Genomic DNA, 27904 nt, shown 5'->3' with positions numbered 1-27904 from the left:
AGAAATCTAAAAAGAAAGAAAGAATAAAACAAATAGAATAATTCATAGTAACAAATAAATGGTGGAAATGAATTGACTTTTATTTTTGTTTTGTCGTAAATATTGATATATTTATTTCAGATTATCATCGTCATCGTCATCGTCGTCGTAGTCGTCGTCGTAGTCGTCGTCGTCATCATCGATAAGTATATGTATGTATACAATTTAGAGCGCATGACGTTCAAAACGAGATTCTTCCTCATCGGCAAACTAGAACGAAAACCCGGATGTAAAAAGGTTTACCTACATAACAGGTGCATGGTATGGACACGTTAATTGGGCAACCTTTGATCACGGGGAGGCTTAATTGTAAGAGTATATGCTAATGAGATATAGTGCATTTCCATGAACAACAGAACACGTCCTATACGTAAATACCCTTCACGAGCAGGATATTTTCCTATGGACATGTATATGCGATACGTGGATATTCCGGTGAAGTGCGATACTAACCCAATGAATATTCATATCAAAGATCGACACGTCATGCTCATTAATATTCAGCTCGTCCATAAACCAGCGGTCTGTTTAACATATACTTTTTATCTTTTTCATGGAATGCATCTGAAGACAGATAAAGCATCGAAACGCCAGGCACTCTTAACATTTTATATATTACATAATTAAATATTATTACTACTCTTGATAACATTTTGAAGTAAAGCAGAAACGTAAAAGTGTTAAGATTAAAGGAACATAATTTTGAATTTAAAATAATCATAATTTTTGGAACAACTTCATAAGTTGAACCATCTTTCAGCCCTCCCACTCCCTACCTCCTCCGTCCAATACTCGTCCCAGTCGGTGTAAAAGCTTTGATCAATTCTGAATTGCGAACCACCCCGAATAGATACAGAACTATCCAGCCAGCCACCTTTATTATAACCTTTAAGAGGAGGAATATATGACAAAATTCAGAACTAATGCTGTCCTAAAAATGGTCACCCATTGAGCCTAGTTTTAGTGTGCATTCGTGTTCACTGAATATTCGTTGGAATTGTACATCTTCGAACAAAAATAGGCTACTAAAGCTATAACTTTTATACATTGTTTGACAAGTTTGGTCCAGTTCTCATGTCTTAGCTAGTTCCATCAGTTTGAACGTAAAAGATATAACTTTAAAATATTCCTAAGAAAATCCTAATCCTTACTGGCCTAGAAATTTATAAGCCACAATATTCATCTCGTCTCCTTCCTAATATTGCACACTCGCATCTATACCTGCTCTCCATATTAGTAAGACAGTTTAGCCTTGCGCCCTCTGACCCACTTCCGGGGTCATCGCTTACTTCCTGTTTATTCATAAATCTACCCTTCTTGAGGACTATACTTCAACCTAATTCAAGTTCTAGATTCATCCGGAACAAAACAGTGTAGAAATGCGGATCCATATAAGAGAAACCAATGTTCTCGATTTATAATTTTTTTTTGTAGAATTGTAGGTGCCCCGGAAGTGGAATAATGGGGGCACAGTGCTAAAATGTTACCAATTGTGTAAACCAGGTATAGATGAGAAAGTGCAGTAGAAGAGAGGGGACAGGTAAGAGAGGAGCGCATTAAGTTGTATGGACTATATAGTGACTTGGTTGAAGGAAGAGTTCACCGTATTTAATATGAATATTTAGCAAAGCTGTTATGGTTTGTAAATTTTCATCTACGGTATAAAGGAACGTAACCAGCTTTATTTTACATACTATAGGAAGACGTTAATAATTAGAAAGCTTTCGAGTAAGAAGACTAATTCATTTTTAAAATCATATTAGAATCGTTGGATTAAACCTCAACTAAAACGAAATAATAATATAAAATATTTTGTATAATTTACATGCTTGTCTTTCAACAACTTCATCGCCGAATTGGTTTCAAAGAAGAAGAAGAAAGTATGGCGCGCTTGTCGATATTGCGTGTACTTCGATATCAAAGACAAGCGCATTCATATTCTCTTTCTCTGTGGTATAAGTCACGTGACGTCACATATAATGCTGACCAGTTATTGGAATAAAATATGCCGAAATTGCTGAGATGGTCGCCACAACAAAATATATCGAGATAGCTCCCTCCGGTGACAAGGGGAATACAATCTGTGAATAAAGGTTTTAACAAAGATTTGAAGTTTAGGTTTCATGAAGTTTGAAAGAAGTCAATCAGTTCAAATCCATTATGAAATCATCTGCGTAAAATTTGCCAACCACCAAATGTCCCTTTGCAACTTAAAGATGCTGGGTGGTCAGACGTTTTACTACATTCCGTTTGAATTGTGCCATAGGTGACGATTTCTGTTGTGGTGGGGTGGGTTGGGTTGGGGTGGGGAAAGTATGGCAATACATATTGGGGAGGTGTATCCCATAGTTGAGTAGGGCAACACTAATTAACCCTCCCCCCCCCCCACACACACACACCAACCAACCTTTTTTTTGTCGTTTTGGGCCTAAATGGAGGATTACTAATTAGTTTTCTTCTACCTGTTTTATTATTAATAACCTGTATCCCGATTTAAATTGCCTACACACTGATTAAAGGTTTTGTCAATAGGCATGCCTGCATGAACAGGGTTATCACATCCTCCTGGCGGGGGGGGGGGGAGGGGGGGGTAGAAAACCTTTGGCCACCTGTGCTATAGACCTATCAGTTAGACACATCAGTGTTAATTACAATTAATTATGTCATATCTTACGTCAGCAACGAGTGGAGCAAGTGTCCCAGCTGCCTTTGCGAGAAATTGTCCCGTTGCCATGGCAATGGAACGGTTATAAGTAGAATAGGCTTCAATAGTAATGAGAAAGAGGGAGCCGTAAATGCCGAACGAGAGCGCCCTCACAACAAAGATTAATGCTGTCATGTCGGCCCTGTGTATAAATAGAAACACATAATAATGTTGATATTTTGTCACACACTGAGCCTAAACATCAACATTACGAAGAAGTAAAATGACCAATTTTGTTCTTCTTTTAATTTTTTCTTTTAAACAGCATAACAATGAGGAGAGGTAAGGTAAGAGGTGTGTCATCCCTAGAGTTGGGCTGCACTATGTACTTTGCTAGTATTATTTCCTCATCCGGGTACTGGAAGTTAACTACCCTTTTCGGAGGATGGATGCGACTGTGTACCATATATATAGCAACAACTGCGAATTGTCTCCAAATACTACGGAGGCGGTGGAGTTCCATATAACATCACTTAAGTGCAGCCATTGCAAACGAAGTTGTTTTCAATACCCCTGCTAGAACCTGATAATAAATAAGCCATTTCCAAGAATTTAAAACAATGAATCATTTAGCTGCTGCATAAGGATACTTCCAATGTTAAAACAGTTGCGAATTATACTAGTCCGAACTGGATCGTTAAGTGACAAAATAAAAACTCGTTTGTTTCCAGAGATAAACAATTGTCTTCTATCACTTATTGTTTCAACTTCTGCAAAGATATACAAGTAACTCATTTAGAATTAGTACGCCTTCTCTTTTTCGGTTTGTTCCATTGATGACTCATTTTTTACACTGGGGTTTTATTCACAAGAGCATTAAACAGGCGACCTGTGCATGGGCCAATTCCGCGAATGAAGATATGTCGACATTCTTGCACTTACTGGGAATGCGAATTCTCATGCAGGACTTTATCACCCTTCTAGCCTATCATCCACATAAAATAGTAAATGTGCACTTCCATTTGGCCCTCTTAGAAATGAGAACCCCAGAATTAAACAATACTTTGGCCAACAAATTTCCATTGACTATAGATACTAAACCAATATAGACAACACTGGATACAGAGAGACATAAAGAGGGAGACATGCAACTTCATTGACGCATATAGGCCTAGAATACGGCCAAAAAGTACACTACATACCCGCCCAATCAATTAATAAAAAAAGTACGAATATGAAGTTACTACTGTGAACCCCTCTGTGAAATAATTATCAGATATTGTGAACTAGCTTTCTAGCTATTTATATACCTTTTTATATTCGATCTGCTTATCACCCTGCACCCCATCCCGATCTACTCTCAACCCTCCATCAGAACGAGTTCATATATAACTAGATAGCTACACACAGGTGCATATATAGACCTATATATATAAACACAATGATAACTGTCAAAATGGGAAATTCTACGAATATTTCATCAACTATACCAGCAAATATTTGTCTTAATCAGGCTGTCGATATTGTGCATATGTTTTTCACGAATTAACGGTCAATAAATTATGCACGCACAAGTTATACTGGATGGCTGCCGTGTTTGGTTGGGCCGTATGGCCTATACGTGACGATGACGTGCACTCAGGCGGAAAGCTCCTTCTTAAGCATTTTGGTTTCGATGATAATCGTAACCTTTGTAGTTATGTATGGATGCATTTGTGTGTGTGTGACGCCTTGCTTGTAAACACGATATTTCAAGAAGCTTGGAACAATATCATATTTCGTGTGTAGGAGACCCACATGGAGTAGAATACGCCTATTGTGTTTAGAGGAGGTCAATGGTCACTTGGTTCCACCAGAGGTCAAAGTGCGAAAACCTTGTAAACACGATATCTCAAGAAGGAAAGCTTGGACCAATCTCATATTTAGTCTGTAGTTGTGACAGTGAAGAAGCCTTCTATCTGTGGTAGAGATCAATCTGTATGCAGTTGAATACACAAGAAAAGTTTCCATCTCGGTCATCAGCTGCCAATGTGAATATTGTTTGTCATATCTCAATGCTTTTTGCTGTACTACTTAGATTGAAGTATGTTTTTCATCCTGGATGTACGCTACAGCCTATAGCGCGTCACATTCATATAATATTATTCATGATGTAGCATCATCAAAACCACACTGCAGTTTTGCTGTCTGGCTATATATTGAACAAATGCTGGTATACGTTTTGTGTGCGTTGTTTCCTATTCCGTATGCAGACAGAATACCGCAGTTCCTATACAGAGTGGAACAACATACAGACATATATTTAAGACATATATATATATATATATATATATATATATATCATTGTATATATATATATATATATATCATTGTATATATATATATGCCGGAAATGATCTAGTATCATGTCGTAAACACAATGTATAATATTGGGCTGCATTATAATTCTCTCACGACTTCATTTCGGAAGGGGTAGGAAAGCATTTTATGCTGATGGGAGGATTAAATGGTTTCCTATTGACATTAAAAAAAAAAATTGTTTAATAATCCCCAATGGCTATAGCTACGATAGTACTTTCTGCACTTTTTGTTTATTATTTTTAATGGATTTCTAACATGATGTAGTTACTTTAAGCATTCTTCGCCCTTCAAAATCTGGTCACGATTACGAGTAACGCCAACCTCTCTTCTTTTACATAGGGTTCGATCTGATTATAAATCAAGAGTGCATTGACTTGAAAGAGGACAGGTAAGTGGATACCTCTTGTGTTACTCACATTCTCATAAGTCCTATTATGAATGCACAAGTGATGGACGTTAACGCCATGCATACCCCTACCGTCCATCGATGTCCAAGAACGATGAGGATGGCAAAAACGATAGGAATAGCTAAGGAAAAGAAAAAGGAATTTACAAGAAAAGGGATTCTATTTTAAATTAAAATGACCTTTTCTCTATTTAAAATAAATTGACTATTCATTCTTCCACATTCTTGTTTATCCTCAGATACTTAATGAAACAAAGACAATGAGTAGGACCATTGTCATTTATGACCATCTATATATAGTTGAATGTGAGGGAAAGTGGGGGGGGGGGGTAAATGGAACGTGGATCCTCGGTGTGGGGAAGAGGTAGGAGTGGGGAGGAGTGGGGAGGAGGGGCCAGGAGGGGAGAAAGCTGGGATGGTTGGATGGTAGGGTATAGGAGGAAAACTGGTGTCCTATGGTTGAATTGTAAACAAAATTAGCATGCTAAACTTCAAGTGTTTCTGTATTCATTTGCTGATTGTGCAAATTCATTTCTCATTAGTGAAAATAACAAACGAAATTGTTTGGTAGCTATATATGAACAGAAGAAGGTAATCGCTCTTACCTGCTAAATCTCCAACAGATGCAATTAAAAATTTAATATCGCCTTCTCCATTAAAAAATAAAGAACAGTTCGGCGGAGGGTTACACTCATCATAGAAAGGTAGAATCACGAGTTCTTTTGGTTTCGGCGGAGGAATATCGTCCGGGTTAATAATACCGGTACCATTGACATCTTTTGGAATGATTACTTGTTGAATATTCAGTATGTAATTAGTTGATAGCGCCATCCCAATGTAGACAAAATATGATGTAAACCTTTCAAAGGAAAAAAAAACAACGATATGAATATTTGATAAAAAATTATACAGTTTAATTTGTAAAGGTCAAATGTAAAGGTCAAACGTGCATAGATTAAAACTCTGGATATTTCCATTAACATTAAACTATACGGGAAAGAAAGTTTGATAGAATAGTTAAATATAGAAAATTCAATCAATTCCTACATGCAAGTTTTTGAGATATATATGTTCATTTGAACATGGAGTTAACAACTCCCTGATTTGAAGTTGTGTACCAAAAGTGAACTGGTAGCGAGCATGAGAGGTGTCATTGTTTGAGATACATCAATGTGACATTTATGTTTTCTTGAAACCTCCTGACTCATCTATGTTGAGAAACATATGACTCTGCAACAGTGTCATTATGTCACGTGTCACGTCTCATCACGTCACGTCACATCAATTTACGTCACGTCTCTCAAACTCTTGACCTTAGTGGCGTAGGAAGGTACTATTGAGTGGGGGCTGAAGACTGAATGCCGGCCTGGGGGAGGGGTCTCAGGGGAGGAGGTGCCCCCTCCCCTTTTGAATTTTTTGGCATTTCCAGGTGGTCTCAGATGCAATTTGGTGCAATGTAGCACACTTCAACACCCACTCCATCTTGTAAAAACTTTTGCATTTTACACGCTGGCCCCCAGCCCCCCGGTTCCTACGCCCTTGCTTGGCCTTTAACTGACATCCACGTAGAATGTTATGATGAAGACTATCATGTAAAATCAGATTGGAAGTTTTTTCATTCATTCATTTCAAGTCAGTTTCTATATGCGTTAAAGCTTTCAATGGATTCACTTACCAAACTGCCCAAAGTGATAATGTTTGTTGCCACGTATCTTTGCCTAAAAGGGATAAAACAGTTGCGTTTCCTTCCTGCGAGGAAAGAGTATAAAAAAAAGAAGATATTTTGTAAAAATGAGTGCGTATGAAACATACGTACAAAAAGATGTGTGTGTACATGTAACACTTCCGTCATGTGTGGAAAAAAAAACGATATCGAGCAATTACATGAAAATTCGTGTTATTGTCGAAATAATTGCTACGTTGTTGTGCATTTCATGAATATCATTAAAAAACGATATCGTTTCCTTCCTGCGAGGAAAGAGTAAATAAAAAATTTAAAAAAAAAGATATTTTGTAAAAATGAGAGCGTATATGAAACATACGTACAAAAAGATGTGTGTGTACATGTAACAGTTCCATAATGTGTGGGGAAAAAACGATATCGAGCAATTACATAAAAATTCGTGTGATTGTCGAATAATTGCTACGTTGTTGTGCATTTCATGAATATAACTTACTTCCACAGCGTATCTGATGAGTTTTATGGCTGTTAATATAATGTGTAATACCGTACGATATTTTCTTGTAGGTCAAATAAATTTCATGTATGCTTAAATACCGAATAAGTTACACCTGACCTTTTCGTCCTTTATTTTGCTCAAAAGGGAATCACAGTTTTTGAATAATTTAACCAAGTACAGAATTAACCCGTGTATGAAAGTATAGCGCCACCGGTCCCCTCAACCCCCCCCCCCCCCCTTCTCCTTCAAATTAAAAGTATCACAGTTTTCAAAAATGTTTGAATTGGACATTTACTATTCAAGCTCAATGAGAACCGCATAGATGTCAGAAATTTCTCAGTTTCTGTTCGATTTGGATATTGACTCGGCCGGGACATTGACGGTGCTCGCATGTTCACTAATTTGTTGTGCACTTTCATAAAGAAACTCCGTTGGTTTTTTCTTTCATAACTGTCAGTATGTAATGCTACTCTATATGCTTCAGCTATAGGTGTTTTTATAGCTTGCAAACATTTCTTGTTCGTTTAGTCTGTTTGAACATAAGACACTAGAGAGCACCACACCCTTATATCAGAATACAACATTTTAAAAGCGTTCACCATATCATGGTAACCCTTAACATGTTGCAAGAACCGGAGGAGCGCCCCCATTTTTACCTACTTTGTTTGACCAACTGAATCTAGCTGATTTCTACAAGGCTGTATTGTACATTTTATTTACGGTCTGTTCTACTTAAATGAGAGTGCTTTGTTGAGAGGAGACAGGTAAGCTTGCTGGCGATGTACATTTTTAAGAGCTTTATGCATAACTCACTACTTCTGACGGTTGTGCTTGGACTAGGTCTCCATCTGGTATCGTGGTTTTATTCCTGTCAGCCAATCGCCGGAGAAGTTTCCATGCCATCTTCAACTCCCCAATTAGGACTAAGTATCTTGCTGATTCTGGTACACTCTAAAACAAAAAAAACAAAAAAAAAACACAAAACAACAGAAAAGAGAAACATAATTAAACTTGTTCAGATCATTTGTAGATTAACCCTAAACTATTCTTCAAAGTCAAGCTACATGATCAGAAATGGATAGATACTCAAAGCATTTTCTACAACCACCATCAAATCAAAGCGAATAGTTTGAAAGTATATAATTTAACACTCCTGCAATAAAGGGCTCCTGATGGGGGTGGGTAGGTGCAAGGGTCAGATAGGTGTTCAATGGTGCTAAAATTGTCACCAGTTAACGACCCCCATTCCGCGTAATATAATTGCTGTCGAAATTGTTGTAGCCATGACTCCTGTACCCCCCCCCCCCGCCCGGCACATTCCCCACCCCCGGTGACCCAGACTATATCTGGAAAGACAATGAGGAGGGACGTGACTGTAGCGACGCAGCCAGCGAGTTGACGTAATGATCACGTAATGAATATTCATTTGCTGACGAAGTGCAAATGCATTAAGGTCAATGGAGTAATCGGTTTACCGCGAAGGCCTATAGGTCAGTCTCTTAAGCACTCTTAAGTTTGACAAGAATCTAATCAAGTCATCAGTGCAGGCATATCAAAGTTGAACCGACAATCAAAAGTTATTGTACTTTACAGGTTGATAAAAAGTACCTTAATAATTCATAATTATATTGCGCGCCTGCTAACATGACACCTAAACATGGTTCCTTTGCTAATTCCCCCACTTCCCCTCCCCCCCCCCCCCGTTCTTAACCTTGTTCACGTTACGGTCCACAGTAGGCCTATGTATGAATGACTCACTGATTGTTAAATTACATCTTAATATAGGGATATTTCTTTCTGATATTTATTAATAGTGATATTTATTTTGACGTTATGAAACAGATGGCAATCCTTAAACGTTAAATGTTATCACACAGTATTTCGTTACGAGAACTTATTTGTTCTAGTAATTAATAAATACCAATTTTGTTGTTACAAATTACCATTTTGTTTATAACCTTTGATAATCAATTAATCATTTGTAGTAAAAAGCATAACCAGTTGTGATAACACAATTTCCCGAGAAGCCAATGGAACCGTTAGTACACGAGCAATTTCCATGGATTTAGGATACGTTTCCATAGGAACCGTTACTCCCATAGCAACGTGGAACCATTCAACTTGACTATAGTCGATGTAGACATTCGAGAAATAAAAACTTGAGCTTGTATTTACTATATTGTACTGCATGGAAATGTAAATGGCTAGTATATCTGTGAATAAAATAAGGGCTCTGCAAATATGCTCTAAATGCACACTGTACAAATGGCACGCCAATATGCCATCGTATATAGGTGAGGCTTCATTTAATAACGTCCTTGTAAAAAAAAATCAAAAGTTGCAGGTATTCAATGGCTCTTGTTTCGCTCATAGTGCAACCATGGAGCTACATAAATGCATTCTACGCACACAAAAGTGGAATTGGTTACAAAGAGAGAAAAAAAAAAGTTTCAGGTGATATTACGTGGTGATTTTTCGATGCTTATCATGCCTATGCGATGTATTTGACTATAGGGTATCATATCAGTTCTATATAAACTCTGTTTGAAACCAAAATTTAGTACTGCTCAAAGCATTCTGAAGGTGTGTAGTTTGGTGAAGGTTTTAACCCCTAAAACTAACCCGAATATTGTTAAGAGAATTATAGTCTTTAATCAGATGTCTTCACTGAATTAATCCACTCCCCGAACGCCTTTATACATGATAACAAAAAAGGCGAAAAATTGTTATCAAAGATGTTGGTTTTGGTCTTTCTTGCATTTATCATCAGCTTTGTGCGCGCATGCGTGTGTTTGTGTGTGGCTGATTTGGTAGGGTGGCGTGTGAGGGAGGGAGGGAAGTGGGAATGCAACATGACCTAAAATAACCAGGCATGTAACGATTACACGGCTGACTCTGTAAATCACATGTTATTAGTATTGTTGTGAATGTTAAGGAAATGTATAGGAATATTAGTTAATCAATGTCTAATGTAAACCGAGCGGGAAATTGGATTATTGGTTGATTCATTCATTGAATAGTTAATTGATTGATCGAAACGATGGATTGAATTGTCAGGCCATCTAGATTTACCCATTCGTTTCACTGGCCATTTATACATTTGTACTATGCGTCTGCATTTATTCAAGTACAGTTTCAATTTCTGTAAAAACAAAACGGCCTTCCATGGTATCGTACTTTCTCTGCTCAAGGTCAAAAGTTCCATATACGTGCGCTTTAGTCTTATACAAAAATCGCTTTGACATCCCCTTGACTTATCATCCAAATTGATAACTATATAGGTTAGACGGGCATAAAAAACGAAAGCGTTATCACGTGACTAAATGGGCCGTTGAAAGTACACACTCATATATGAGTGGATAATCGTTTCAATTCTAAATAGGCAACTCCATGCAAATACTGAGCAAATATATATCACTTGGATCACTTGACTGCAGCATGTAAACCACACAAATTTCAATCCATTGTGTCCTGTATACCGGTTAGATGTATAGATGAGCAATTTTATTGATATGTAACACGTGTATATATATATATATATATATATATATATATATACATATACATATACATATACATATACATATATATATATATGTATATATATATATTTACATATATATATATATATATATATATATATATATCCCACAACCTTTTTCCAGTTTTGGATATTCCAAGACAGTACATTAGTTCCACATTACATGGTACACAAACAACAGAAGGGAATGTATACACATACACACACGCTATAGGATCCTAGCGCTCCCGTTTGTAACAGAAGTCATTGTACCAAACCAGCAATAGTTGCAAGACCTGCCAATGTACTTTCCTACGTGAACTGTCCCATGCAGATAACTTACGTAACGGTTAAGCGGCACTCAACAAAAGCCCAACATATTATATTGGGAGGGTGACTAATCTTTCAAATATCATACGATGTTACATCGTTTGCTGTCAGATATGTGCTGGGTGATACCTCCCTGATCAACTGACATGTGTGTACAGGCGCATGCGCGGGTGACGTTACGTCATAATTTGAAGGATTACCTTAGGCACAACACTAAATACGATATGTTGTAGACAATAACAAACAATACCATAATGCCATGTGGTATATCTATATGCCACCTTGGTTTATTTCTATTTTCTGAGAATGATCCTTTAAACATCGGAGTCTCATCAATTAAAGTGACTGGACTATTTAGTCTAACACAGAGACCATTAAATCATTTCCTCGGATGTAACACAAATCTCAATGTGGAAAACATAACTGATTTTATGGCCTCAAATAACATGATTATCCTGTGCATGAGATGGTTTTCAATGACAACAGGTATTGACTGGTATCAAAAGCTTCTGTTGCCCATATGAAGTCGAAAGAATATGGTTTGGTTGAGTTCTGAATCGACGACATACTGTTAGCTGATGATAAACAATTATATTCAATAATACACATAATAACTTGCGGTTATGAATATTATACCAATTACATACAATTGACTGTGTCTCTAAGAACGTATTAGGCTTTCTGCGAATGTCTATGTGCATCCATGCATACATATACAGTTGAACATTACTTAAAAGGAGTAAAAACTTGCACACAAAGAAACGTCTGATACCGGTAATATGACCTAGTTTCGAATGAGGTGTAACAGAAGTGTTAGACACCACCATCGATCCCAGAAAATACACACACACTACATGCTACAGTCGGTATAATTAGACACTTTTTTACACACTTTATCAGAGGGCGGCACGCGGTATGGGGTGAGTCTTCAATGCCTTTAAAGTCATTCAAGTTGAAATCGATACTGGTATATACCGCCCGTAATATATTCCTGTATGGTTATGATGTACTAAAATATAGCATTGTGCAATATGTTTCGCAGCAGTGTGCAATCTGTTGCAACATAACATTCCATGGAATGAATGAACAAAGGAATATATGCATGCACGCTCGTATAATCTGTTATAGCAACATTGCCAAAGCTTGAGTTCTTGTTTAATGATGTCATCGCTTTGTACGCATGCGTCACAGTATGGTTCTTAAAGGCGTTGAGGGGGGAGGGGGAAACATGAAGTTTCTGCTTGAATCACAGATTATAGGTAAATAATAATAAAAAAAGGTTAAAACTTGTTCCGAGTTGGATTTTGAACCGAAATTACGAATATGAAGTTCGCTTGAGCCATACATACCATTGCCAGGTCTGCGTGCAGTTGTACAGTTACCCTAAATATCCAGTAACGATTTTCGTGGTGATTGCAGCTTTTGCAAACATTACACACCGTATAGATCAATGCAATGTTAACGTATCTGCATGCATCACAACTGCGCATGCGTAGTTCGTATGCATTACATTTAAGAAGTACATCACTGACTGACTGCGACTTCATTAAAACTTTTATTACAGATCTTTGTGTAAAATCTGGAAATCTTTATATGATAATTTTAATTCTGGTGAATTACGTAAAGGTGCATGAATTAATTGTATATTCTATGGTAAGGAATGAGCAACATTGGCATTTTAGGTCGAACTATCATGATCATGATGATGTCTCCAGTTCTGCTCTATGCTAGTACTAGAAGTTATCTTCACGGTGAAACAGGCTGTGCAGAAAAAAGTGCTTGTCTCACATATAGGGTTTCAAAGAGATACAAAAAACAAAATGGCGGTTGACTGTTGTCACTGAAATAATTTCTTTAATTCAGAAAGAGATGAAAATCTTACTAATGTTAATATTGCAGTAATTATTGCCGGAATGGTCGCCATGATGGCCTGCCACCTCCAGCCTAATTCCGGAACGACAATGAGTCCCATAGAGGCTATATACACCGTTCCTAAACCAAAGAAAAGCTGCCAAAAAAAACAAGAAAAAAGACATCTAGATGATATAAATTGACATTACGTAATACTTTCATTGCAGAGATCAATAATGATATTAAATATGATATAATAAATTAAAGCAATGTTAACTTGCTGCAAGTTGACATGCTTGATAAGTCAAAGTTATTAAAGGTATAATATTAACACTGTATTTCTTCCTTCCACATTAAGTTGCGACCATATATATTAAAGGTCAAAATACAAGTTTTAAATTGACAATCAATTTCATGACCGTGCTCGTTTTAAGGCCTGTTAAACCTGCCCCCCCCCTCCCTCTCCTTCAAAGTAACTGACAATCTCCCTCCCCGCCATAAATAGGATCTGAAATTAGAGCTAATGCGTTCATATTTTATCTCATCTATCTTCTGTATTTAAAGTTACATAACGTTTACATAACTGTTATAGATGAAACATGGGAACGGGAAAAAAATCGTACCAACTTGAACTACCTTCAACTCCAGTACCCTTAAATTGTGGCTGTAACCGTGTGGTCATGGTCATATCCTGTCAAGGTCCCCAAACGTAAAGGGTTTGGGTTTTCACTTCGCGTCTCTATTACCTGTCTCTATCCTACATATGCACTCCAATCAACTACGCTGACAAAACTTTAACATTTTTGCACTGCGCACCCATTGACCTACTTCCGTCAGGGTCAGCGCCCACTTCCCTCTTCCTTCTACATCTACCATTCTCAAGGCTGCTGACAACTATAATTTCAGGATAACTTTCAATCCCATGGAAACTCTTTGGTTTTAAAGTGTTGGTGAGGAATCCAAGATTGCCTTCTCGAGATAAAATGGAGTATAAACCTATAGTTGTCGTGAAAGGACGTGCGTGTATATAGCCTAGGCTATAATGCCTTTAACACCAGAAGGTTGTTCTTAATGACGAAAACCCTTCTTCAATTATTACAATATGGAGTTGTCTTAGTTTACACTTTTATGGCTGTATATGGCAACAATCGGTAATTGGGTACTTGTTTTCAATGTCAAGTGATCATAATTATAGTGCCTATACGTCTTATCTCTTAACCGATAAGAGGCTCTTATCGTTCGATGAGATTCTTCCTGGCAGTTAGTGTATAATCACGTAATTCCTATTTCGTTTTAAATTCAAATAAGGTTAGGCCTAAGTTAAATTGTAAAGGTGTTGAAGCTTTATAGGTTAGGGTAGAAGCAACAGTCTTTTCACTGTTTTCGAGGTATTGTAACTAATGCAACAATTCTCATTTATTTGCATACGTTGCATAGAACAAGAGGGTGAGAGGTGTAGATAGATAGGTGGAGGTGGAGAGAGAGACAGGGCGAGAGAGAAAAAAAAACTTCCTAAAGTTTTAAGCTTACCGGAAACAGAAGTAAAGACACCATTCTGATTTTAGAGGGCGTCATTTCTCCTACGTATACTGAATAAACATTAATCATTCCAACTGCGAATACCCCGCTCATAAATCGCAGTAAAATTGCCCAGGCGAAATTTGGTGCAAAGGCTGTAAGTATACCGGTATACCATAACCCAATGGTTAGTATAAGGGCGGACTGTGGACGTAAAAAAAATGTACATGAGATGATTGAGTATTATTAAGATATATATACATTAGTTACAGTGTGAAGAACGGCAAGGGTTATACCGTACTGTTTTGTATAATCCAAGCACTTTTCCAGTTACTACCGTAAATGATTATGCTACCCACGTGATGTTTATGAACTGACGTTGACAGGTAAGGGCCTCTATCATTTATCACAGTGGTACCGGGTGGGAAACTAGGCCTACGTTCAAAAAAAAAGTTCCGAAAGACAGCTTAACTAACTCGACCATGTTTTTGTAATGCGACACTGTGACGTATTTCAAAACACAAAACACACCCACAAGCAAGTGCGCACACACGCATACATTATTATTGTACCCTTGTTGTCCCCATTTGTTGACCCTGTACTTACCGGTTTCCGGCCGTATATATCTACTAATCTACCTGTTGGGTAAGACCCTAACATCTCGCCAAGGAAGAAAACCTATCAAAACAAGATGATAACCAATTTTTCAATCCCTTTCCATATGAAAATCATATATACATAAATTAAGATATCTTACGGCACTGCAGACGATATTCCACGTTTTTCAGGATTTGGCAGGCGCGGCGGATCCATAGGTGTGAAGGGTGTGTGAGTGCAAATGTGCCTTTACAAACACCCCACACCCCCCCCCACTCCCCACCCAAACACATACGTATACAAATAAAAGTAGTGATGAGCACAACGTAGCTTCATCGTGAGACAAATCTCCATTTCTTTTCTTTTTTATAAAATAGGAAAATGGAAATTCTTCCAAATATATATTTTGTCTTTTCACCACCTACAGTTCATATTGGTAAACAGATACTAAATCTTTCTAAATAATTGTCATCATTAGAGGAAGAATCAAACAGCAGCTATAAGTAAAGGAAATAACTTTGTGAAAACAGTTTACCATGAAGCATTACAGGACACAGTAGACGAAAAATACATTCTTTTCTAGTTTGAGAAAGAAGTTCGCTGCAAATACTCATATTTTCCAGTAATAAGGAAATATATTAAGAGGTGGATATCGCGTGCCATGGAGTGATGTTTTCTTGGTGTGTGTTTTCTTTTGTCTCCAATTAATAAGCTGTGTAATATATACATGCAGTAGTTGCTATATATACTGGATAATTAGAATACTTACAGATGTTACGAAAGCCATTTGGTTTTCTGTTAATTCCAGTTCGCATCTTAGGAGATCTGCTATCGTGGTTATTAATATAACCTGTGCATAGACTGCTATCTAAAAAAGAGTATACATAAAAAAGACCATTTATACATAAAGATAAAAAAAATCGTCATCGTCAAACGGCCAGACGGAAACAGTTCAGCCTCATGCAGGGTGAGTTATTTACATTCAAGTCAACGACGAATCAAGAGTACTTCTTTGCAACAGCTTGCTTTTAGACCTAATTATATATTGACATAATTTATTGTCGAAATATGCCTTAGAATACACCCATTTTTCATGTATCAACTTTTACTGTTTTTTTTTTCTTTTTGGGGAAATGTCCAGAATCACTCTATTGAGTGTCCGTTTCAACGACCCTCCCCCCTCTCCTTCATAAGATCCTCCATTCGTGTCTGACTCTTCCATAAAAGTTCATTGTTAGGCCTATAAATGAATAGTCACTTGTGATCTTGTCGTCACCCAAAATATTGCGACAGGAAGGCTGGTGATAATCGACGGGTCCTGGTCGAATGCCAAGACTTTTGGTTTGGTCGTAGCCTATAAAAGGTTGCGGACCCGATGGTGTGAACCAGTGGTTTTCAAACTCTTTTAGACGACCGGCCCCTTCGACTATCTTGAACTGTCCCATGCCCCCCTCCCATGCCCCCTCCCATACCCCCTCCCCTCGACCTACCGTTAATAGTCGGCCGCTCAAGCGAGCAATCAGATTATCCGAAGATATGCATATAGGAATTAAAAAATAGCCTACATTCCCTACAAGATGATGAATTTTCTCTCAACAATATTTTGTTTTTTTTTCAGTTTACTTTTTCAACAACAAACAACAAAAACCTGCAAAAGGCTGGCATACTGTGAAACTGGTATAGATAGCCCAAATGTACTTCAGTCAGTGTAAAGGGTGAGCTTGGTGTAACGCTGCGAGATTACGTATGTCTGGATGCCTTATTGTGCCCTAAATCGCTACACTGGTGTGTCTTAATCGCCAGGGATCCCAAAATCAGTGCCAACGCCCCCTACTCCCCGTGTACCATGTAGCGCCCCTGCGACTTCCCAACGCCCCCGGGGCGGCAGGGACCACTTTGAGAAACACTGGTGTAAACTGATACATGATTTATGTTGCGTGTTCTTTGTCCTTATACAAACCACGATGTATAGTTTTACATCAATCACATATCGGTTTACATTGTTCACATATCATATTTTTTGGTAATCCTTTTGGCGTTCCATATTACAGAATAAAAACCATGCATGCATCTAAACCTTATACCAACGAGGTAACGTCTGCCACGAAGTTAAAATGATCCAGTACTATATTTACATTACAAAGATACGGGTCGGTTTGAGTGCAGATTCATATATTGAAACTCAGTGGCTTATTGCTTGACACAGAATAAATAACGTACTATTTGAATGTTAGATATTGATATTACTAAGAACTTCAGCCGTTATCCACTTCACATCTGTCTCACTATAGGATTGAATGTTTAATGTATAATACGCACGCGTATTTAAATAATGGATGGTTTGCTAACGTGATTCAGTGAAATAATTAAATTTTTCCAGATTTCGGGAAACCTTATTATTAATCTTTGACGGTCCAAGGTGGTTATGCAATTTGTGATGAATGTTGCGCAACATGTTTCATCAGGACTATAATCATTTTGTTTCATATCACCTGCACAGCTTGAGGGATAAAAGAGTCTCACAAAGTCCATACCCGTCAATTAAACGTATATCGAGTCAAAGATATCCAGCTTAATCCGTTAGTCATCGTGTACATACAGTTTGCAATGATTTCTCAATATGACATGAGTTATATACTCTTGCATGTGTAGGCCTGTACACAGTCTATGATTTTCAGTTGCGTTCTAGTTAATATTATAATTAGGCATCCAACCTAACATGCATTGAGTGCTCAGAGAGTTTTGTCCAATCTATAGTCTGCGATACCAATTTCGTCTGAAATCTACGTCCCTGCTATCCATCGGATAGAGTCTGTCGATCCACAGTAAATGTATATAGATCGTTCTATATATGTGGTCATCTATCAATTCATCTAGTCTATATTCGACTAGACCATGGGTCATCCGAATGATCCGATATCTTTCCCACCTAATCTTTCTAGAAATGGTACGGTCAGATTAGTAAGATGCGAGTGTCCAATCTGTGCAGGGAGTTGTTATGGAACTCCCTGGTTGGAGTGGTATAATATAGTATAGTATACCTATACGGTAACTGACAGCATGTTGCTACTCGAGTTTCACGCCTGTGCACGGTTTATATATTTACATAATATGTATGTATATATGTAGTACAAATAACTAACAAGTATAGTTATAACATATGAAAACTATGACCGGCTCATTTAATTAATTAACTAATTAATTAATGAGTGGCAGATAGAACAGATGCGGTGTCCTTTCATATTTGGAATGAATTTCAGGAGATAGTCAGTTTATGAATGAATTTAAATTAAAAGTAGACAAAGATGACGAACTAATTGTACGAAACGTTTACAGTGGATGGGCTGTTACTCAACGGAATTCTAACGAATTGAATTCACGATTTCAAATGTACCTCTTCAACTTATTACATGCAACCTACCCCTATCACCCCCCCCCCCCCCCCCTACACTCGCTTTCCTCTCTTCGTCTAAGCTCGACATAACACATCTTCCGTCAAGAGCTATGAAAACCACGCATGTTTTGTACACACACAAAGACGATCACACAATATTCCATAATTCAAAACAACGTTATATTGTTTTTCAGAAATCAATTAAATATATTGCACAATCAGTATCTATACCTGCATTAGCTTCGCTATTATAGAAAAGTCTATACATTATGCAAATTTATAGAAATTTAAAACTTGGCTAAGATTCCGCCTAGTCAAATACAGCTGGTCTACGAATGAACATAATTAAAACCTCGCGTGAGTAAACAAGGAAACATGTTCATGTGACACAATTATTCATTAAATTTACTCAGTAAACACTTAATTCCGTAATAGCTGAGCTCTCGAAGGTGGTACGGTACTTTGTGCAGGGATGATAGCTATTCTGATTGAAAATCGAATCGAAGCCTTGGCGATGTTTATTATACTCGATTCCATGTATATATATATATATATATATATATATATATATATATATATATATATATATATATATATATATATGTCTGTGTGTGTGTAAACTATGCTATGTTTTATATACTTATACATTTCAGTATCTTGTGTACATATTACATTTGGAAATGTGAATTGGAGCTTGGGGTTATGGAAATACTTACCATTACGCCTTCATTATTTATATCATAATTTTTCTTAAAAGAGCAATCCAGGCTAAGACAAAGTTTAAAGCTGAACATCTCTTAAACTATATCCTGAATAAGAGATAATACTACCGTGGATGTACGTTGTATTGTGTACCATCACGTTGCACCATAACGGTATACACGTACGTTTATATATACCTACTACACTGTGAATCGCCATGTATATGTTAATATATGAGGCACACCATATAGAGTGTGTTCGGATGTTCTCAGTACTATAGCGTCCGTATCGATTCTCTAGGCCTATACATACAGGCGCGTATCCAGGATTTTCTAACCCGGGGGGCGCGAATTACTATCTAAGCGGAGCGCCACCATCGGTTGGCGCGCAGCGTAAAAGAAAATTTCTGGTTTTGATACCCCCAGATCACCGGAAACAGCACTTCTCGGGCTTGGAATGACCTACCAGATGTACACTTTTTGCCTGAGAACCAAGTATTTCCTAATAGTTTTTTTTTCCATCCATAACCTTTTTGAAGATTGTCAACCCGGCACACGTCATGTTCGACCTGATCGCATTCTCCTGTGGGTCTTTGCTTTTGTAGGTGATTCTACGTCGCGGCCCACAATAACCGTCAACCCCACTTTTCAAGGTTTTAAGCCCCAAATTTGTTCAGAATTTGAAAATTCCCATTTCTCGTGAATAAACTCACTTGAAAACATACCCATAATGTTGTACAAAATTTCATCTATGGACAACCAATATAGAAAAACTTCCTTGAACCCCTAACAGACCGGTCAAAATTGCACGAGTAGAGGGAAGTGTGATGCAGAATGTTGGTCATAAATTTTGGAAAATTCAGACACAGTTAATTTATTGGTGTAGAAATATTAAACCTCTTATAACGGCTATAATAAAACTTGGTTTCGAAAATGAAAAAATAGCAGATATTTCCTTCAACCGAACACTACACACATAGGCGTAGGAGGCGCGGCGGCAGTGGCGGAGCTAGGGGTATTGGTCAGGAGGGGCGAGAATGGTCTGTAGGGGCGCTTTCGACACTATCTAAGCGGAGCGCCACCAATGGTTGGCGCGTAGCGCATAGACAATTTTTGAGTAAAGATACTCCCTAGATCGCCGGAAATGACCCTTTCAGGGCCTGGCTAATTTGCAGATAAACGAAGAATAGGGTGTCATCGCCAAATTACACCAACAAAATGTGAGAAATGTCAATAAGTAGATGAGAGCGTAATAAAAAAGTCAATAATCGCTAATAAGTAAAAAGTGGTAAAGAGCTGAAAAAGGCGCCAGCAGTCCATTTGAGTCCGTCAGGGGGGGGGCATCCGCCCCTGACCGTATGGACGCTCCGCCACTGCGCGGCGGGGGTGCAGCCCCTAATTCGCCATTAATGCTTTTTATACATCTACATGGGACATGTCGTTGTTTACATTAGCATCCCGCGGTATACTGCGCAATTTGAACGGACCGTACGGTACATGATGGCATGCGATGTAATAACCGATGCTTGCTTATATGATATTGACATTGACACGTTGGACGCGCGCTTTGCGCGCGAAAATTGTTGGTTATTTTTTCAGGCAAGTCGGACAGTTTTGAGGCTTTTCATCCTGGAACGCCATTTTCATGCTCACTGATATGATGTGATATCTGCTGTTTGCGTTACAATTTCGAACAGGCGCGTAGCGAGGAATTTGCCAAGGGAGGGGCGAAGCCTGTAGGCAAATTATCTAAGCGTAGCGCCACCATAGGTTGGCGCGAAGCGTACAAGAAAATTTTGGCCGAAAATGCCTCCCAGATCGCTGGAAATGGCACTACCCAGGACCATTTGTTAGCGCGAAGCGTACAAGCAAATTTTGGCCGAAAATGTCTCCCAGATCGCTGGAAAAGACACTTCCCAGGCCTTGCAAGTTGCATCTAAGCACTTTCTATTTTGAAATTACTTAGCGATATCATTTAAAAAAATGCTGAATGGGGGGGGGGCGGTCGCCCCCATCCCAAAATGCGTCATGTTCCCCGACGACACGGTCGAGTTCGAGACCAGCCACAGTTGGTTTCATAGCACAATTCTACACACGCGTTATGATAGACCATATATAGTATATATATAGATCATTAGTGAGAGAGGAAAATGGAAACGTCAAAAAAATGGAGTTGTCGGTGTAACGGGTAGGGTGAGGCACACTTTTACGAAATCATTGATCCGTCACTGGCTACCCTTCAGCGCTGTAATGATGTCACTGTTCCTCTTTCTCTTCCCGGTGTCTTCAAGTTTTTCTTTTACTCCCTCCTTTTCTCCTTCTTCTCTCTTTCTTCTTTTTCTTTTCCCTTCCTTCCTCTCCTCCTCCTCTTTTTCCCCTCTTTTTTCCTTTTTTCTTCTCTTTTTTTTCTCTCCTCTTTTTCTTACCCGGGGGGCGCGCGCCCCCAACGCCCCCCCTGGATACGCACCTGACATATATATACACACACACACACACATATATAGATATATATATATATATATATACTTACCCCAGAAAATGCAGCCGCCACACATAATACAACTTGTTGTGGTCCAATACCAATTGCAGAAAGTGCATCACTGACGGTAAAGCTATTGTCGTTAGCTTCAAGAGGACGCCTTACGGGTGCCGAATCTACCGTAGTTGACCCCTCCTCTGTATAAGCATTGGTGACCTCTGAAGGAAAGGAAGGAGAAAGATGAGAGAGGATTGTCACTTATAACATTAAAACTATATAGACAGTTCCGATGATTACAAAATTTTACAGAAAAATGGTACCTTGTCTCGAGTAACAACCGTGTCCATGCGACCTATCTTATATTTGACTTATATATACCCTTGCAATTTGACTTATATCTACCCTGCTATATAACTGTACCTATCATGCAGTCTGACTTTTGTCTACCATGCAATATGACTTGTATCTACCATGCAGTCTGAATTATGTCTACCATGCAATATGACTTGTATCTACTATGCAATATGACTTGTATCTACCATGCAGTCTAAATTATGTCTACCATGCAATATGACTTGTATCTACCATGCAGTCTGACTTGTGTCTACCATGCAATATGACTTGTGTCTACCATGCAATATGACTTGTATCTACCATGCAATATGACTTGTATCTACCATGCAGTCTGACTTGTATCTACCATGCAATATGACTTGTATCTACCATGCAGTCTGACTTGTGTCTACCATGCACTTTGACTTATATATACCATACAATATGACTTGTATCTACCATGCAGTCTGAATTATGTCTACCATGCAATACCGCGGTATGTCTTTATCTACCATGCAATCTGACTTGAATCTATTATGCAATCTGACTTTTATTGACCATGCAATCTGCAATCTGAATTTTATGCAATGTCTTCAATCTACCATGCAGTGTGACTTGCTATCTACCATGCAGTATGTCGTGTATCTACTATGCAATATGACTTGTATCTACCATGGAGACACGTATTGGAGACTGAGAGCTGGGTAAATTCTACTTAAATGTAACTTTGAACCAGATCTGTATATATTTGTTGTTGATGCTGTTGGTAACAGTCTCTACAAGGAATCAGGGTTTCTATGGTTTTATTAATTTGTTGTTCCTTTAAATGGAGACGTACCCATTCCCTGCCCCTTGAGCCCTCCCCCTCCCCGCCCCTCGGCTCTCACAGAAGTACGTTTTAGAATTTGATATCCTCCCTCCTCTAGAAGCCTTTTGTAGTGTTTCACGTGACGTCCAATTTCATTAGTTTTCCTCCAGGCCTTTCTGAAAATCTCCCATGCTGGGTTCGCCTTATGCCCCAGAACAAAGCAGTCCGTCGCCATTACACTGGAAACTGACAAATATCTACGCATAGGCACTCGTACTTTAATAACCACCGTATACACTTGGTTTGTTGTCAATAATGCCAAGCAAAACAAAGTCTTAATTATAATAAGCCTCGTATGGAATTATAGGATAGGCCTATACGCTTGGGCGTCGTTTCCAATAACATGAAAACAAGTTCACTCATATATTAATATCACCATAACAATAAACTTAATATGCATTTTTTGTTTCGCTAAACACTCTACCAGCCATGGAGATCTAATTGTTTTAGCGTAATTACAGTGTGACACGGCCGTCTGCAGCTGGTTGGATTGACTGCATAAAGTTCACAACCATTCTGATATATCATAACTACAGTACTGGCAAGGGGTTGTTTCTTCAACTTGTACATATTTTTTTAGTTTTATGCAGGTATAGTTATGCCATATGCTTTGTTTCGTCAGTCGAGGATCGAGCAGGGTCTTTTCAACCTAAACTATTTAAATAGTAGGTTTTAGCATGATTTTGCGCAAAGACCTTTAGAGGAATATGCTCCCAGACGGACCCTCTCCTCCCTCGCCCCTCGCCCCTTCTCCCCCTCGCCATACATGGGTAATCGGCTTCATAGACTACAGATCTGCTCCTGTTTGTAGTATTCATGTAATACAGTAAATTGACAAATACTTTGTGAAAGAAGGAAGAAACATAAATAATTACTCACAAAACCACAATCAACAATACCATAGACATGCACAAAACATTCATACAATTGATCCGTTTTTTATAGATTCGATGAAAAGTTTACCATAAAGTTCACTTTTCAATAATTAATGGAACACAAATTAACATACTCGTTTGTATAAATTGTGAACAAAACAAACCGCTTTTTTAAATATAATGAGTATATATATATATATATATATATATATATATATATATATATATATATATATATATATATATATATATATATATATATATATATATACATATATACATACATATATGTATAAGTATAGTATATGTATATATATATATATATATATATATATATATATATATACATATACTATATATAAACATATACATATATATAAACAATTCACAAAATATACAAAAATATCAACTAGACGTTGTCTACACGTATATGTGGCTATTTTAACAGCAATGGACAACATTGGCATTACAGCACAATATATATATATATATATATATATATATATATATATATATATATATACATATACTATACTTATACATATATGTATGTATATATGTATGTATATATATATATATATATATATATATAAATATACATATACACATATATATATATACATATACTATACTTATACATATATGTATGTATATATATATATACATATACATATACTATACATATACATATACAATTCACAAAATATACAAAAATATCAACTAGACGTTGTCTACACGTATATGTGGCTATTTTAACAGCAATGGACAACATTGGCATTACAGCACAATATATATATTGTGCTGTTATGCCAATGTTATTAAGTCTAGTTGATATTTATGTATTTTTTTCCTCGCTGTGCCATATGTTCATGAATTTGAAAGAACCTTGATAAGTGGGTATGATCATAAAGCTGAGGCCAGCTGGTTTAACTGTTAACAGTATTCATTGGTCTCTTGCCACTACACTGTATGAACGGAAGTGATTCATGCATGTGTTGTATAACGTGTGCAATAGCTAGATGTGAAGGGGGACAAGTTGTTACACGATCACAAAAAAACATTATTTTCGGTATTCAAAGAACCTACCGTTACCTAAATGATTGTTATCAGATTAGGTCTATACGGCGTACAACCTGGATAACATCCACTATCTAATCTAGCTTACATATATTTGCAACCTGGCGTATATCCACTATATGCAACCAGGCTAATAGCCACTCAGATACAACCTGGCGTATATCCACCATGCAATTTGGTTTATATTCACTTCACAACCTGGCGTATATCCGCTATGAAACCTGACGTATATCTACAATTCAACTGGCGTATATCCACCATGCAACCTGGGGTATATCCACTATGCAACCTGGCCAGTAGCCACTCAGATACAACCTGGCGTATATCCACCATGCAATTAGGTTTATATTCACTTCACAACCTGGCATATATCCACTAAGCAACCTGACGTTTATCCGCTATGCAACCTGAAGTATATCTACAATTCAACTGGCGTATATCCACCATGCAGCCTGGTGTATATCCACTATGCAACAAGGCGTATATCTACCATACGACTTTGCGAATATCCCCTAATATATGCAGCCTGGCTAATGTCCACTATGCAACCTGACAAATGTCCACTATGCAACCTGACGTAGGCTACACCCAGTATACAAGGGCGGCGGAAGCACTTTCAATCTGGGGGGGGGGCACCGACATCAAAGGACACTTTGCAGAAATTCGATTGGACTGATGCAGCCTTATATTTAGTACCCTTTATAACCCTTATTGCATTATCTTATTTGCATAAACACATCACTCCATCAACGCCCCCCACCCCCCTCAAGGAAAATATGCATATAGCACTGCAACATCCAATGTGCAAATTGGGACACAATGAACAAGTTTTCTTTTGAGACAAAATGAGGTGAAAACATGCTAGTTGCTAATGCAGGAATCATCTTAATTAGAGTTTATTTCTTGAAAATACCTTAACAATTTTTTTCCATTCGAAATAGCTTTGAGTTTGACCCACTTAAATTCATTAAAAGTCAGGGGCGTAGACAGGATTTGCAAAGTTGTGTGCACGACTATCTGAGCGAAGCGCCACCATCGGTTGGCGCGGAGCGTACAAGAAAATTTTTGGTTTTACAAACCCCTCAGATGGCCGGAAACGGCCCTTCCCGAGTGTTCATTCTGGTTCCCTGGCCTCTAATTGCTAACTTGAGACACCCCAATTTTTATGTAGAAAAGGGGCACATTTTTAACCTGAGGAAAAGTGGGGGGGGCACGTGCCCCCTGTGCCCCCCCCCCGGTTCCGCCGCCCTTGCCAGTATACAATATGGCTCATATTCACTTTGTAATGTAGTCTCTATCAGACTATCACTATGGTTAATATCCACTATACAACCAGACCTATGAATCGGACGGTATGCACCCTGGTTTATATCCACTATTCGAACTAGCGTATATCCATTATGCAACTTGACTTATTACCATGTAATCTAGCTTGTACCCACTCTGCAAAGATGAGTTATATCCACTAAGCAACCTGGCTATAATATTTATAATATGCAACACTGATGACTTATACCTCGCATTTGAACTCAATCATATATGTTCTGCTGTATGATATACGTACGACCTGTATATATGCATTGTTTAGTAGCTATTATGATCTGTCTTTACACGTACGGTGTATAGCCTATACTTATGGCCTATATATATATGCATTGTTCAGTAGCCTATGTGATCTGTCTTACACGTAAGGTGAAGCCTATGGACTGCTCTAAAGAGTGCAGGAGGAGGGAAGGGGAAGTACTTTTTTTTTTTTTTCTTTAGCGATCGACATCTATCCATTTGCACTAATTGCGTTCATCGTCTTTTGTTATAGCCTACAGCCTACATATGGATTCATTGTTACTGTAATATATGTGAGAGGACATCATAGCTTTTTCCAGGTCTGGCACGAGCATTATTTTACATTGACAATTTCAACTAGAGGCCTGTGTTTTCATCTGGCAATACCCCCCCCCCCCACCCCCTCACACACACTTCCCGACCATCTGAAAGTCGCGGTGCCAATTTCCCGCGACGATATCTCCGATCCCAATTCACAAATGTCTTACCTTTCAAAAGAAAGCTGTCCTCATCTAAAACCTCTTTTGGTGGAAGACTTGGAGTCGTCATCTTGCATACAAGATACTGCAATTATGACCTCAAAAATATCCTATTTTAAAAATTAAATTGAGAAGCAAGTTCAATCAAAGTTATCACGCCATCGTGTTCGTCTTTTTCAACACTTTTTTTTTTAACCGATTATCAAACATTCCATTTGCTCATGTACCAAGTAAAGGTTATATCAAATCAGTTACTGTGCAATTGGTATTCCTCCTGGGTTGAAAATCTTCCTTGATCGTTCTGTAAAACTGTTTGATGAAAAACTTTGCTGAAATATTCAGTTGTTGGATACACTTTAATAAATCCAAGGCCGGAGTTGCGAAAGACCAAAAGCAAGAAAAGAGCGTCACGCGCAGAACATCACTGTTGAGATCGGCGTCCGATAATAATAACACTTTAAACTGATATTGATGTTTACTACACTAACGCGCGATGGAAACTACATAATTATGAAACATATGCAGCGTCAGGCCGTGCAGGTTTCAACGCAGACCGTACCTACACATCTTTATCATGACACGCACACATACATACATAAGTACACGCACAGACATATACTGCTAGACTGGGTAAACTTCTTTTGACGGCCTGCACATGTAACAGATTCCTTTAAAGCTGTTGATTTCAC

At 38.0% G+C, this 27904-nt stretch overlaps 1 protein-coding gene across 1 annotated transcript; it reads right to left on the bottom strand.

Moving 5' to 3' along the window:
* Window positions 1–59: 59 nt before the first annotated feature.
* On the bottom strand, window positions 60–27904 carry LOC139981086 (putative transporter SVOPL). The gene is made up of 12 exons (XM_071993255.1): window positions 27225–27904; window positions 22072–22238; window positions 16216–16314; window positions 15456–15527; window positions 14862–15053; window positions 13363–13488; window positions 8444–8581; window positions 7126–7199; window positions 6056–6309; window positions 5461–5572; window positions 2714–2885; window positions 60–2120 (listed from the first exon to the last, which is right to left on the bottom strand). The coding sequence occupies exons 1-12, from the start codon at window positions 27283–27285 to the stop codon at window positions 2010–2012; spliced, it is 1578 nt and encodes a 525-aa protein (XP_071849356.1). The 5' UTR covers window positions 27286–27904; the 3' UTR covers window positions 60–2009.

Source organism: Apostichopus japonicus, chromosome 15 (genome assembly GCF_037975245.1).
Source record: "Apostichopus japonicus isolate 1M-3 chromosome 15, ASM3797524v1, whole genome shotgun sequence".
In the NCBI taxonomy this organism is placed as follows: domain Eukaryota; kingdom Metazoa; phylum Echinodermata; class Holothuroidea; order Aspidochirotida; family Stichopodidae; genus Apostichopus; species Apostichopus japonicus.
Note: the sequence above shows the minus strand (reverse complement) of the source record. Positions and strands in the feature narration are given on the sequence as shown.